Source organism: Zeugodacus cucurbitae, chromosome 6 (assembly GCF_028554725.1).
Source record: "Zeugodacus cucurbitae isolate PBARC_wt_2022May chromosome 6, idZeuCucr1.2, whole genome shotgun sequence".
NCBI lineage: Eukaryota > Metazoa > Arthropoda > Insecta > Diptera > Tephritidae > Zeugodacus > Zeugodacus cucurbitae.
In genome coordinates this window covers 30,100,630-30,116,703 of record NC_071671.1, presented here as the reverse complement: position 1 = coordinate 30,116,703, position 16,074 = coordinate 30,100,630, and the positions used below count along the sequence as shown (strand labels likewise).

At 37.6% G+C, this 16,074-nt stretch overlaps 2 protein-coding genes across 5 annotated transcripts in view; both read left to right on the top strand.

Annotated features, from left to right (window-relative positions):
* LOC105219775 (oxysterol-binding protein-related protein 2) overlaps nt 1-16,074 on the top strand; it is a 364,851-nt gene that overhangs the window by 33,822 nt on the left and 314,955 nt on the right. The gene's annotated exons all lie outside the window — the stretch shown is intronic.
* Nucleotides 2,811-5,280, top strand: LOC128922436 (uncharacterized). Its single transcript, XM_054232842.1, has 4 exons — nt 2,811-2,857; nt 2,905-3,189; nt 3,257-3,630; nt 3,764-5,280. The coding sequence occupies exons 1-4, from the start codon at nt 2,811-2,813 to the stop codon at nt 5,278-5,280; spliced, it is 2,223 nt and encodes a 740-aa protein (XP_054088817.1).

The following is a 16,074-nucleotide window of genomic DNA, read 5'->3' as shown; positions in this document are numbered from 1 at the left end:
CTTGGGTTGTAGGATTAGAAGTTATTGGTTGGGTTGGTGTAGGATTATTACTTAGTAATGATGGTCTAATTATATTGTGTGGGTTAGTCATTTTGATGGAATTTTACTTTCAAATATATGCCAAAATTCTTTATTATTATTTAATTTCAATAAATTTTCAATATATTTTTTTGTTAATAATTTCAAACTAATGAAATGTGTGAAAAACGGTATTAACAATTGCATACATTGCATTTAACAAAAGTTTCGATTTCAACACCATATTTCGATCCGCTACTTTACGCAAATTTAATCGAATGAAAATCACCACGACTTCCAATAATTTTATAAAACTATTTCCAATACGCAATTTGATTTTTTTGTTTTTTTAGCTTTCAGCTATAACTTTTTGAAATGTGATGGTAAATTAATAATCTCTGGAGGGTCCCGTTTTTGGTGAATCGCAGAGTTATATGAATATTATAATATATATATATATATATATATATATATATATATCGTTTTTATGTAATGCTATAGACTGTACAAGTCTCTTTTTAAATATAATTTTCGTTTTTAATAAATTTTAATAATCTTTGGAGGGTCCCGTTTGTGGTGAATCGCAGAGTTATATTAATGTTATATACTGGAGGGTCCCCCCGGAGGTGGTGAATTCTTATTATAGGGTGTACAACCCTGATTTTATATATCGATATTTAAATATTTTAAATACTAATATAAATAAATATACACATATGATAATAAATCTTAATATTTATTTCAATTGTAATTTTTTTTATTCTAAGTCTTACGATAACAGTTTGGTGAGGCGGCTGACGCTCCTTGGTTGGTCGTCGTCCTTTCTCCAGGGTTACTGAGGGGCCTCCTTCCTCACACGGTTTGAAGCAAGCGATTCGGGTTTTCCAATTTTATATTTTATATTTTTTATTTATTTTTTGTTATTCAAATTATTTTATTTTCACGTTCCTTTCTGTTTTTTGAAAGTGTGAAACTTTTCCACGTGGATAATTTTTGGTATCACCACGTTTAATTTTAAATTTAAGGTTGTGCCTAAAGCTCTGCACACGTTCGCCGCCAGAATTAAAAAGGAATTTTTGAAGTACACGTCAGCAACTGGTCAGGTCAGCATAACTATAATCGTCTTGCTTTTACGTTACGTTTCTTTCAGCACGTAAGCACGTTGCTGATGTGCTGACATGACGTTGCTATGTTGTGTCATTTTGTGCCAATATAATTTGAGTTGGTCTCAAATTTTTACTTATGTTTTATAATTATTATTTAATTTTTTTTTTTAAGTATTAAATTTTTTGTTGCACTTTTTTCCTTTTTTCCATGGACCTCTCTTCGAAAATATGCCGAATCGCTTGACTTTTATAAAATTTAGCTCGGGCGCCAATTAGGTTTTTTAATTATAAAAAACATTTTTTTTTATTGGAGCATATGTAGCTCCTTTATTGAGGTGTAAATTACAACTGAACTACTTAATTCTAATTTTTCTTAAAATTAGGCTTAAACTCTAAAGCAACGCTGACACTGTTGGAAACGGTTAACATTTTGTTCCACAGGATTACACTAGATTTGTCAGCACTTGTTGCAGGTGCAATATAGCTTATTGGCAAAAATAAAAAGGGGTATGTTGCCACTTATAACTAATTAAAAAATAATTATGTTTAGTGTGGGGTAGCTTAATTGGTGTTAACTTATATAAGCCTACTGGACAAGCAGGCATATTGTTACCGCTCCTTGCGGATTTAATTCAGTGCTAAAAATAAAGGCGTGACGACAAGTCACATTGAAACGCAGTTCCTCTTGTTTTGTTCAATTCTTATACATTTTTTGGTGCCTCCTGTGAGGACGGCGACCACCTGTTTTGAGTGTTAGTGTATGATGGCCTCTTTGAATTTATGTGCATCGGCACACCATTCAATTATGCGCCTTGGAAAGGAAATCCAGAATGCAGATTTTGATCCGGATAAAGTGTAGTGTAAAGTCTTACTCAGCCGAGTAAATCAACATTTCGATCGTTTTATTCATCACAACTTTGATCTGGTCAGCAAGGCGAAGGAAGACGAAATTGCTTCTCACGACGAGTTATTTGCTACAACTGAATCGTTGTATACCAGATTGTGCGTCCCGTTGAAGCGCCGCTTAAACCCCCAGACTGCCGTCCAGGTTGCATCACCGACAGCTAATCACGTGGCAGACATGCGGCTGGATCCGGTAACAATTCCACGATTTGACGGAAGGCCAACGAGCTGGTTGGCATTTAAGGACCTATTCGAACCGATAGTTCACAATCGAACTGATCTGGATCCTGCATATAAATTGGGTAAGCTACGCCAGTGTGTCGATCAAGAAAATGTTCCGATGATTGGAGGATTATATACCGGTGGCTACCACGAGGTGTGGTCCGAACTAAAGCGCCGTTATGATAATCCGCGCCTACTGTCAGAAACACATGTGCAGAGCTTTCTTGATCTAGCGAACAACTCAGCAGAATCATCGAATACGCTGCGATCGATTGTGGATTGTGTGCGCAATTCATTTCGTACACTTACTGTTATGGACATTCCAGTGCACCACTGGGATGCGATAGTAGTTCCTGTACTTTTCCCGACCATCAGCAGCTTCGGTAACAACGCCAGGCTCTACATCAACATTAAGCTCAGGTGCTGCGGCAAACCACACTTCTACTGGACCGCAAGTGTATTCCCGCCAGCAATGACATATCGATGAGGTCCAGTCATTAGTTGCGCAAGATGACCGGACCACTTTGCTTACGACGGCTAAGGTGCTTCTTTCGGATTGCCATGGAAGGCCTTATGAATGCCGTGCATTATGTGACATCGGATCTCAGGTGAGCTTCCTCAGTGAATCCATGTTTAAAATTCTGAACCTTCGTAGAACTCCGGGGCAGATCCGAGTAGAAGGTATAGGCGCCAATGCAGCCGCTTACACAAAGGGCTGTACAACTGTGCGATTGAGATCCCCCAACGACGAGGCATTCTCGATGCAATTTGAAGTCTACATCATACCAACGATTACGACTATGACACCAGCATGCAAGGTCGACTCCTCCGCCTGGGATCACTTTTCTGGACTCCAGCTTGCCGATCCAACATTTGGCACTCCTGCCAAAATTGATCTTCTTATTGGCGCAGATATTTGGCCCGCTCTGCACCCGCCTCGGTTGGGTTGTGTTTGGCCCCGCGATGGTCAACACTCCAAATCATTTGACGCACACTCCAACCCTTAGTAAATGTATTGGCGATCAGCAACTGGACAAACTACTGCAGAGGTTCTGGCAGGTTGAGGACACTGGTCCTGTCGATGAACTCTCGGTAGATCCTTGTGAACGGAATTTCATCGGCACTGTACGTCGCACTGCGAGTGGACGCTATAGTGTACAAATCCCATTTCTTCAGAATGCTCCAGTGTTAGGAGATTCGTATCAAGCAGCGCGCCGTCAGTTTTTCCACCTTGAGCGAAAATTAGCTGGCGACCCTGAACTTAGGAACAAATACATCATGTTTATGCAAGAGTACATAGCACTCGGTCACATGAGTCCAGTGAAGGACGATTGCGTCGACCGGACTCAATGCAATTACATACCCCATCATGCGGTGACAGGTAAATTTCGTGTGGTATTCAACGCGTCCTGCAAAACCACAAGTGGAGTGTCATTGAACGACACTCAGTTTTCGGGACCACAGCTTCAGGACAATTTGATTGATATTCTTCATCGGTTTCGACGCTATAACAGCCGATGTCAAGGAAATGTTTCGACAGGTTGAGATCAATCCCTTGCATCGTAAATGGCAACGCATCTTGTGGCGGGAATCTCCAGTCGCACCACTACGTAGCTTTGAGTTGGCTACAGTAACGTATGGAATGACAAACAGTCCATACAATGCGATTCGCTCCTTACGTCAATGTGCTGTAGATAACTACAACATTGTGGAGGACGAAAACCGTGCTTCTACAGCAAGAAAGAGTATCCTGGATGGATTTTACGTCGACGACTATTTGGAAAGTTTCGACTCTTTGGTGGAATCTGTTAGTTGTGCTCATGATGTCGACGCAATCCTTCGACAAGGTCAGTTCATTCTTGGCAAATGGAATTCGAACTGCGCCAAGGCACTTGATGCAATCACCGATCCAGAGAAATCAGGAAGCCATATTGTATTATACGATTCCAACGCCACCGTGTTAGGCTTACACTGGAATCCGTTGAGCGACGAGCTATTTTTTAAGGTGAGCATTGCAGACTCACATACACTACCAACAAAGCGTAGTATTTTAAGTGACGTTGCAAGGCTGTATGACCCAATTGGAATACTAGCGCCAGTGGTAGTTCTGGCCAAAATGTTCATTCAAACACTGTGGAGGAAGGATCTTAACTGGGACACTCCACTACCTGCAGAATTACAAGACCAGTGGCTCGAATTTCGAAATGGTCTTCGTGAACTAGCGCGCGTCCGTGTACCGCGTTGGTTAAGCATGTCCCCTCATGCATTTTGTACACTTCATGGATTTTGTGACGCTAGCTCAAAGGCGTATCCTGCGGTTATCTATGTGAATAGTGTCACACAAGGAAGTAATTCTAACATGGCACTTGTTACTGCAAAAACCAAGGTGGCACCTGTGAAAGAGATTACTATACCACGCTTGGAACTTTGTGCTGCCCACCTACTGGTAGTCACTCTACGTCATGTGCAAAAGGCGCTCCGTTTAGACAACGTCCCTTACACACTCTGGAGTGATTCAACTATAGTTTTGCATTGGATTCGTAAACAACCGTCAGTTTTGAAACAGTTCGTTGGTAATCGAATTGCATACATCCAGGCCCACACCAAGGTAGAATGTTGGCGACACATTCGCTCCGAGTACAATCCTTCCGATTATGCGAGTCGAGGAATTACGCCTACAGGCCTTCTGCATCATCCGCTATGGTGGACAGGTCCACCTTGCCGTTATATATGCATCCAAGACGATCCAGTTGTGCCCGAACTAACGGAGGAGCAACTCCAGGCACAGACTCTGGAATGCCAACCTTTTCGTACTCTTGTAACCATTCGGCAGGATCATCATGAATTGCTTACGACTTCTGCGTATGGTCAGAGAATTCCCCTCGTTGAGAGGTTCAGCATACTTAGTCGTGTCCTCAATACAACAGTGCTACTAAGACGTTTTCTTCCGTGCTACAAGGGTCAGAGGTCGAATATTGTGACAGCAGAAGAGTACGAATGGGCTCTGCTTGTAACTGTTAAACAAGCTTAAGGTAAGGCATATAGACGAGAAATTAATGTTCTTAAATCAAATTCCAGGCTATACAGTCGAAATCACCTGTTAGCCCTGAACCCATATGTGGACCCTGAAGGCATTTTGCGAGTCGACGGGCGTCCCCGAAATGCAGAATTATCCAACGAACAACAACATCCGATGATTATTCCCAAGGGACCATATGCTAACTTATTGATTGCTGATTCCCATAGACGATGTCTTCATGGTAGCATCCAGCAAATGTTACAGTACCTGCGACGACGTTTTTGGATTATTCACGCGCGCTCGCAAGTAAAGGCGTACATTTGGAAATGTACCGTGTGTCGGAGACATCAGCGTATTCTCCAGAATCAACAAATGGCTTCGTTACCCCGCGAACGGGTACTTCCGGCTCCAGTTTTTTCAAGCAACGGGCTAGATTATTGTGGACCATTCCACGTACGCATCGGTAGTAGAAGATCTACTACAATAACTAAAACATATGCAGCTATATTCGTCTGTATGGCCTCGCGAGTAGTCCATATAGAACTTGCTGAGGATTTGAGCTCAAGATCCTTATAGACGTTTACGATTGATTTATCAGTCGCCGCGATATTTGCACCAAGCTCTTCAGCGACAACGGCACCCAGTTTGTAGGCGCTGATAAACAAATGCGTGAAGATGTGAAGTAGTGGGTATCATCATACGCGCAACAACACGTTGCTCATGTTGGTACTCAATGGAAGTTCATTACACCCGCTGCACCACATCATGGTGGTATCTGGGAAGCAGCGGTCCGATCGGCAAAGAAGCATTTACTTCGAATTATGGGCCGACAGACATTGCGATATCATGAGCTATTTACCCTTCTGACAAGGATTGAAACTTGTCTTAATTCAAGACCAATTGTAGCCTGACATGATGACCCCGAAGGAGGACTAGCCTTAACGCCAGGTGATTTTATAATTGGCCGACCAATCAATTGTCGTCCTGAGCCTCCGCTACCAGATATACCCCACAACCGCCTCCATTATTGGCAGCGCTTACAAGGAATGTTTGAGAATTTTTGGAAACGTTGGCAAAATGAATATCTCAATTCACTTCAGGCTCGTAGCAAGTGGATGAGACCTGTACCAAACCTCCAAGTAGGAGATGTCGTACTTTTTCGAAACGAGAATTTGCCACCCGCTTGTTGGCGCATGGGTCGTATCACGGACACCCATCCTGGCAACGATGGACTTGTCCGCGTCATTACGATTGAATACAACGGAGATCAGTTGACGAATGAAGGCATGTACGTCAAACGCCACTGTCAACGTGCAGTACAAAAGGTTCGAGATTTGGATATCGTATAGGGTATAATCCCCCATCTCAGTTTGCAAACGCTATGCCTATGGGACAAATATCGCCTGATTGTAGCGTTATTTCTTCTCCCCTTTGTTATTTGCATTCAGCTATTGACATATATGCATACGTATGTACGTACATATGTTAGCGACGCTGACTGCAGCCTATTATACATATGCACACCGCAAGCATGAGTATGCTCTACTCCCGAAAACATAATTAGTCTACATACATATTTACATGTTAAGATAAGCGCATCTATTCGCACCTACATAAAGTGCATTACCTATTGATGCGCAGTTATTATTATTGCATTTTTTGTATATAAGCCTACTGGACAAGCAGGCATATTGTTGCCGCTCCTTGCGGATTTAATTCAGTGCTAAAAATAAAGTCGTGACGACAAGTCACATTGAAACGCAGTTCCTCTTGTGTTGTTCAATTCTTATACAGAAACCATGATTATAAATCTTACGCAATGTATGACACAATTTATTTATTTACGTACAAATAAGTAAACGTACTTTTTAAAAATTACGGTCAGCTAAATTATCTATATTAAATTTTTTATTATATTGCTTAATTCTAATGAGATCAGAAATGTGATTGTTTGATAGTATAGCTGAGAATTTAATTGTAAATAAATTTTTGTTTTATAATTATCAAGAAGACTTTTTCGGGTATCTCCCTCGATATTTACAAGATTTTTGTGACAACGTTCATAATGTCTTTTTATATCATGTTTGCTACAACGCTTTATTTTTTTATAACAAATTAAGCATTCTGCATGCTTTTCATTGTTCTCAATAAAAAATTAACATATTTCCCAAATTTGTTGGAACATTTTTAGTACGATCTGTTTTCTAGCGTCAACTGATCGCAAATTTCTGCTTTGCTTGCCTACGAAGTTGAATACAGTAGCACAATCGTGCTTTCACAGACACTTGTTGCGACATGTTGGTGTGAGGTGTCTGGCTTGTCCGTGCGCTATTGTGCGCATAGGCAGTGGACAACGCTGTTTTAAAATTACAGATAGCGAATTTAAAGACTTTTTTGGAACGCTAGGTGAGTAGCCACATTAATATTGATTTAAAAATAGATACAGGAAGAGATATTGATGAAAGCATAAGCGAATTTAATGATGTAATATTAAATGCAGCTGTCATAGCAACACCAAACAGAAATAATAAACCAATTAGCCGAAGAAAAATCACTAATAATGAAATAGAAAAGCTTGTAAATGAAAAAAGGCGAGCTAGACGTGAATGGCAGTTAAATCGCTCACCTTCTACTCAGCTTCAACTTAAATATGCTGTACGAAAACTAAAAACAGCGCTTAAACGTGAGGAAGTATACCACACTCACAATTATATAAAGAAACTGTGTTCAAACTCAAACAAACGAAATCCTCTTTGGAAATCCCAAAAGTCAATGAAGCCTCCAGTCGACTCCAACTTGCCTATAAGAGGCTTGGGTGGAAACTGGGCACGAAGCGACGAGGATAAGGCACCTAGAAAAGGTATTTCAAACTAATTGCCCAAAGAACAGCTTTAAGCTGCCAATCATCTCCAATAGCGATAACGAGTCGAGTTACCAAATATTGCTTTACAGTGCGACGACCTGTGCAACCAATATCGATATAATTCAGAGATTTCAATCGAAAATGCTTAGAACAATCACGTGCTCACCATGGTACATGCGCAATGATAATATCCATAAAGATCTTGGTATCCCTATGGTAAAGAAAGAAGTAGAGGACAGCAGATTGAAATATATATCTAAACTCCGAGATCACCCAAACCCATTGGCTAACGCTTTAGTACATTCTTGTAACGTTTCACCAAAACAACTCAATCACTTCGTTGAGCTTGTCTAGTTTTAATTAGAATTAAGATTTTATAACTATTGATAGGCTTCAAAGAGCAGATTCAATAAATAAACAAAAAATGGAAAAAAAGAAAAAACTTTTGTATGGGAGATAGGCGTGTTATTATCCGATTTCCGCCATTTTTGGACTGTATATGGCAATATCTAAAAGAAACGACTCCAGAGAGTTTTGTTGATATAGATCTAGTAATTTACGAGATATGTACAAAAAACTTTGCCAAGAAACACGTGTACTAAGTTTCATAATGATATCTCATTTTTACTCAAGTTACAGCTTTTACAGACGGACTGACGGGCGGACGGACAGACATCCGGATTTTAAATCTACTCGTCACCCTGATCACATTGGTAGATATGACTCTATATCTAACTCTTTTAGTTTTAGGTGTTACAAACAACCGTTATGTGAATAAAACTATTATACTCTGTTTGCAAAGGATCGCATTAGGGAGGGGCACGTTTTTTGTATATATGTTGCAAACCAATAAAGCTATATAAACCAAACATTCTGCAGTTGTTTCTTTCAGCCATTTTCTTATACAGTCCAAAAATGAAAGAAATCGGATAATAAGCACGCCCACCTCCCATACAAAGGTTATATTGAAAATTACTCAAAGTGTGTTAACTCACTAACGAAAAACGTCAGAAACACTGAATTTTACATAAGAAATTACAGATGGAAGCTGCACTCAGATATTTTTACAAAATGGAAAATGGGCGTGGCGTCGCCCACTTATGGGTAAAAAACCATATCTCAGGAACTACTCGACCGATTTCAATGAAATTCGATATATAAAACTTTCTTGACACCCTGATGATACGGGTGGAATATCGGTTCACAACCACGCCAACTTCCCATATTACTCAATTTTGAATCCCATCTAATTCGTTCACTTTAAAATACATATATACATAAGGAACCGATGAAGATAGCGGAGTAAACTTTACACAAATACTGTATGTCATCTGTGGCTTCACTTATGGAAAAAATTTCGAAATCGGACTGTAACTTCTAAAGGCCCCGGATATCTACATGAAGAACTCAGTGCCTAAGGGTAATTTTTAACCGAAAATATCGGCAAATCTTTCAGATATTTCAATTTAATTCAGAAGAAATTTTTTTCTCCTAATTGTGTGTCTCTGTTCCAAAAATTATTAAAATCGGATCAGAACTTCCCTAGCTCCCATATACCTAATTATGTGCGGGCTTTAGTCTGCATATTTCGGTTAATATGTGAGATTTCTTAGCGATGTCCTACGAAAAGTAACAGATCACCCCTTTCGCTTACCATAGGGACGATGAATTCTTCGATGCCACAGTTAATGATGAATTCTTCGATGCCACAGTTAACGACGAATTCTTCGATGCCATAGTTAACAAAGAATTCTTCGATGCCATAGTTAACGAAGAATTCTTTGATGCCATAGTTAACAAAGAATTCCACCATGCCACAGTTAAATTCGATACAAACGTTATAAAGGTTTTATTTTTTGCGAAATGCACTTAAAAATTGTTATAACAAAATGTGTTTAACTGAACTGAATTATTACAAATTGAAATAGTTTAAAAACGATAAATACACATATATATAGTATATATAAAATGATCAAAGGTTGAAAACAGCAGGTTTTAAAAAACGTTAAATATATATACAGGCGGGTAACTAGCGGAAAGAACCGGGATGCTGCGAAAGCGGAGATGTTGGTCGAACGACGTCGTAATGAAAAAAGGTGCGCGTGATCCTTTCTCGTTCCTTTTTGTTCGAATTGGTATGCTGCTTTTAATTTTGTGGCTGAGCCTCTTTTCGTTTTTTATCCAAGCAACGAGACTTGAAGAAACGGCCTTTGGCGAGTTTGATACTTTTTTGAATTTGGTGTATATACTCCGACTCGGTGAAACCTTCAACTTTCACACATTCTACAAAAAAAGTTGAAAAAATATGTTTATAAATTTGAAGCTATGTCCTTCAATGTTAAAAATACGAAAAACTTACCAAATAGTAACGCATTAAAGTGCGTAAATTCCTTCAACGATTTTTTACCCTTCACACCAAAGTAATTGTATTCCAGCAACAATTCAACTGCTATAATTTTATGCAGTGATTTTTCAATTGCATTGTGACCTAGCAGGTCTTGTATTATAGGCATCTGCAATAAAAAAAATGTTGATTTTTGAATTAAAATGTGACACAGAAGTGTAGTATTTAAAAAAAAAAACTCACATATCTTTCCTTGTTACCTTCCAATTCTTTGTCAAGTTCTTTTAATGCTTCATCAGTTTTTAATGGAAATTTATTAGTAGATTTGCGCCTGCAACTCATTGCATTTATGAGGGCATTATTTGCTGACTGCACGGTGGTTAATTTTCGCAACAGCTCATTTGTGGTGTCAACTTGTTTCGTCAATTTCTCTATATGTTGTTGCATTTCATCAATTTTTTTTCCAGACTGGCGATTTTGCATGGACAAGAATCTGAAAACATAAATTAAACATATAACGTTGTGAAATATCTACTTTTCGTATTAAAAGAACTTACTTTCGTTTTTGTAACTTTCCGCAACCGATTTCACGCTAAAAGACTTCAGCCCGTGGTAACTCATCTTATAGGTCCTTGCTGTGAATAATCGGTAGAAATACAAATTGATTATTGTAAGGCAGACACATTAATTTGTATAAAATAAGTTGGACATCATAGATTTGCTCCGCTTCTTCGGTGTCAATGTCAGTTATGAAAACGCCCAAATCTATCATCGATTTCAATGGTTCCGTAAATAGATTGCAGCAGTTTTTCAAAACTTTTCCATGCATATAAAGATCATCATCTTTCTTCGATAATCTTATAATTTGTATTGCCACTCCCGGTTTAACGTAGCAAAAATTATCCGGTAATTTATCGCTGATATTAAAATCATTTCCATAAAATCGAATAACCTTCCCACATCTATTGACTTTTGGACCCACATAGCTGTCTTTTGTAAACACGTTTTCGTATTGGTATATGTTATTTATTTATTATAATGTTTCTCGGGGTCTTTTAACGAACCGCTTTAGGGTTTGCAAAAAATTTTCGAATGCATATGCTGAGAATGAATTCAGAAAACCGCACGATTTAACGGAGTCCACCAAATGCAGCACTGAATGTACATTGTAACTTACTTTTTCTTCTCCATAAAAGGTTGGGAAAAGGTGCACGAAGTAATTAAGCATTTGCTTTATTTCTTCTAAATTGTTTTCATAGGTTTTTTGTGACGAAAGCAATGCATATGTACAGTGCAACAAAGAAAAATGATAATAAATACTGTCAGATACAATGTCTTTCAAAGCAACCATTCCCGTGTAAAGTACAAACTGTCGGAACTCTATTGCTTTCCATCTTGCAATTTCATCTAAGCTTCGTGGTTTTCGAGCAAATTCATTGGGTATGTAAGGTATGTACGAAATCAAAGTTTTCGACAGCATATTTTTCTGCTGCTTTGTCAACTGATATCCTACATTCGGACCATTAATTAGACATTTTAGCACTTTTCTTACAACTCCAAGATCTAAAAGGTGGATTGGTTCAACAGGAAAAGCGGAGACCATTCCCACACCTATTTCTTCGAGACACGATTTTTCCATTTTTTTATGATGGCAGCAAAGTCATCGTCAGTTCGAAGATTTTCCGTCAATGTACTGTAAGTTATTGTATGGTTTATTTTTTTACCCACTTGTGTGCACTTGCTGCATCCTTGAAAAGAGTTGTGACCTACTGTTTGGCAGATAAATGCTCTTGCTGGGGCATCGCAAATAAAGCATCGCACTTTCACTGTGATTCTTCTGCCATTGACTTCCATTCCGTATTGCGTTAAAGTTTTTAGTTCATAAGCAAAATCGTGTAAATAGTTATTCACGTCTGCCGGTTTCTGTTTGCCTTCAAAAACACCAATCAACATCACCTTCGTATTTCTTTTTGGATGCAATTTTGCCAATATAGGCCACAAGCTTACATTTGAGCTTTTGTACAAAGGTAAGCCGTCAATACCGATATCGATTTCAAATTTATCAACGTCACTCAACGTTATCGCGATACTCCTTAGTTGCTTTTCTAGGCCTATGTGCAAATAATTTCCTGGCGCAACAGTTCTCAATCTGCAGGTCGCTTGCCGTAAAATTCCTTTCGAAGATGTTGGTACAGAAATATTCTCCGACTGCAATATTTTTAACAAATCATCGAAGCAGTTCCTTGTGACTTTATGACGCGCAGTCCACATTTTCAATTTTTCAATTAATTTGTCACAGTTCGTTTTTTGTGAACTTTCTTCTTTTTCAAAAAATTCGACTTCAGCATCAATATTGTCAAAGCTACAATTCACCGCATCCTCTTCAGAATCATCTTCAGTCATTTCGTAAAATTCACTACAATTCACCGCATCCTCTTCAGAATCATTTTCAGCCATTCCGTAAAATTCACTTTCTTCATTTTTAATAAGTCTTCTCATATGTGTTTTTGAGAACATTCTTTTATTTTTTATTCTAAGTTTAAACACAAAAAAATAAACAAAATTTTTAATTAAAATAGTAGCTCACCTGATCACGACCAACTTTTTGCTTGATGATTTGACGAAATAATGAAAAAATTTACTTATAAATTTTATTCCATCAATTTGTATTTGTCGTTTTTCATGTACTTACTTGATTTGTAAATATGAACACAGTAGAATTTAGCCGTATAGCTTACTTTTATGCATTACCTGGTATCGAAGAATTCTACATAGTATTTTCTTCGAAGTATTCTTCAAGAAAAATGTATGCGAAGTTCCGCATAGCTTACTTTTATGCATTACCAGGTATCGAAGAATTCTACATCGAATTTTCTTCGAAGTATTCTTCAAAGAAAAATGTAAGCGGGTAACCATTATCCCGCTGGGGAGTAGCTTGAAATGAGTGAAATCGCTTTAGGGATTACATGAGCACTCATATACCATATCAGATGATTTTCGTTATTCTATTGGACTTTATGCCGAATATATGGGTGAAATTGTGTGGTACCTTAATAAAATTACATAAATAAATTGCGGGAGTATAAAATGTTCGGTCGCACCCGAACTTAGCCATTCCTTACATGTTTTTTTATGATTTTTTGAATTTCTTTTATTGGTACTTGAATTTTATATTGCGTGAATGGAAAAAGAGCTCGCAAAAATTAAATGTTTAAGTAAAAATCTTGCAACCGTTCCTTTAATTATCTTATTCAGTTACATACATACATCGAGATGTTGATCTCTTTACTTCACGTAATGGATTAAAAAAAATATTCGATTGAAGAAAACTAAGATACAGTCTAAAAGAAATACGGCGATCGCCGCTTAAGTGAAACTTATTCACGAACGTCTTAAGCAACGAGATCGACTGCAAAATGGAAATAGGCAGCAAAAATTAGACCTTTAAAAATTATGATCTGGAATGTTAATGGCTTACTCAAACATAGGGACGAATTAGAGACATTGCTCCATCTTGAAAAGATTGATATACATACAGCCTTGGCCAAAAGTATTAGGCACCCCACTAATTACTGAATTTTTTGTTTTAACAAGTGAAATAATAAAGTTTTATTAGTAAAACAGTGAAAATACAATGAATTAGTTATAATAACATTAAAAAAAATATATTTTATGAATTTCTTAAAAATTACAATTTTTAGTTTTAGCTTAATTTTTTTTTAATACTTTTAATATTACAAAATTTATTCGTTTAATCAACAGTTAAACACGTATGTAAAACATTTACAAAAAGAAGTGGTAACTTTGATAGCCACATTTGAGAATACTTGTATTTTAATGAAGTGCCTAATACTTTTGGCCAAGGCTGTGTGTCTTATATCTGAAACTCATTTCACAAATCAGACTTTTGTTAAGCTTAAAAACTATTAGAGCAATACGTCCTGCTCTAATCACCCAAATAATAACGCTAGAGGGAGGAGTGCAATAATTGTTCGAGACAACATTCACCACTTCGAAGAAATGAATATAAGCATTCCCGAATTCCAAACTACGACTATATCGGTTGACTCTGGGATTGGAAAAATACATATTACTGCAATATATACCCCACCTAGGCATAATATTAAATATGATTTATATACAGAGCTTATTTTAAAGCATCATGGAAAATTCATTATGGGTGGTGACTTTAACGCAAAACACTCGCAATGGGGTTCAAGAATTACGACATCAAAGGGTAGAGAGCTCTATGGCCACTGGCTGTGACTTCGTGCCTACTGGTAAACCGATCTACTGGCCTACCGATACAAAAAAATAACCTGACTTGATCGACTTTTTTATCATTCGTCAAATATTGAAGGACTTCATTACCGTATACAATGGCTTAGACTTAAATTCTAACCACTCAGCAGTGTATTTCATTCTAAATGAGCATCTAAAAGAAATCGAGCTACCACCATATCTCTCTAATAAACATACAGATTGGGAGTATTTTAAAGATATGCTAGACAAACATATTGATCTTACAGAAAATATAACAACACCTGATATCCTGGAATATGAAGTCTATGAATTTACAAAAGTTATTGAAGAATCGGCATGGAAAAGCACTCCTGTTCTAAAGCAAAAAACTTTTATACTAAATACCCTGCAGATATTTTGGATCTCATAAGTAAAAAGAGAAAAATACGTAAAAAATAGCAAAACATGCGATTTCCTCAATATAAAAAAGAGCTGAACAATTTAACCAAACTTCTCAGTATCAAAATAAAACGAATTAACAATTAAAACAAATCAGACTATTCTTTTTGGAAAGCTGTAAAAAATGCCAGGAAACCGATATCGAATAATACTCCTCTCAGAAAGCCCAACGGATCCTGGGCTAAAATCGCCGAAGAAAAAGCGGAAGTTTTTTCAGAGAAACAAACTAAAACGTTTAGTCCATTTTCGTCCCATGATAGCTTACCGCAGCTAGAAGCAACGCAATATGTAAGCGAAATTCAACCAACTACAAAAAAAGAAGTGAAAATATCTTCAAAATTAGATTAAAGCCTAAAAAGGCTCCCGGCTTCGATTTAATTACAAGTGATGTATTGAAACATTTTACACCCAGAGCCTTAACAAAGCTTACACTGATAATAAACGCCTACTTAAATCTTAAACATGTCCCAACGTCATGGAAGGTATCCGAAATCATTATGGTACAAAAACCTGGGAAAAGAGCACATGAAGCCTCGACATATCGTCCAATCTCATTGTTGCCTATTTTGTCTAAGCTACTCGAAGCTGTCATTATCAAAAGACTTGAGAACATAATTAAAGAAAAAGGTATCATACCAATTCATCAATTCGGTTTTAGGACTCAACATTCCACAATCGATCAAGTACATCGCATAACAAACATAATAGAAGATGCGATGGAAAATAAATTGATTTGCACAGACGTATCTCAGGCATTCGATAGAGTATGGCACCTTGCTTTACTTTATAAATTAAGACGTTTCTTACCACAGCATCTAACTGACTTACTTGAATCTTACTTGAGCTGTTCCTACTTCAGAATCAAGCAGGGACAATCGTACACCACATTGCAACCAAT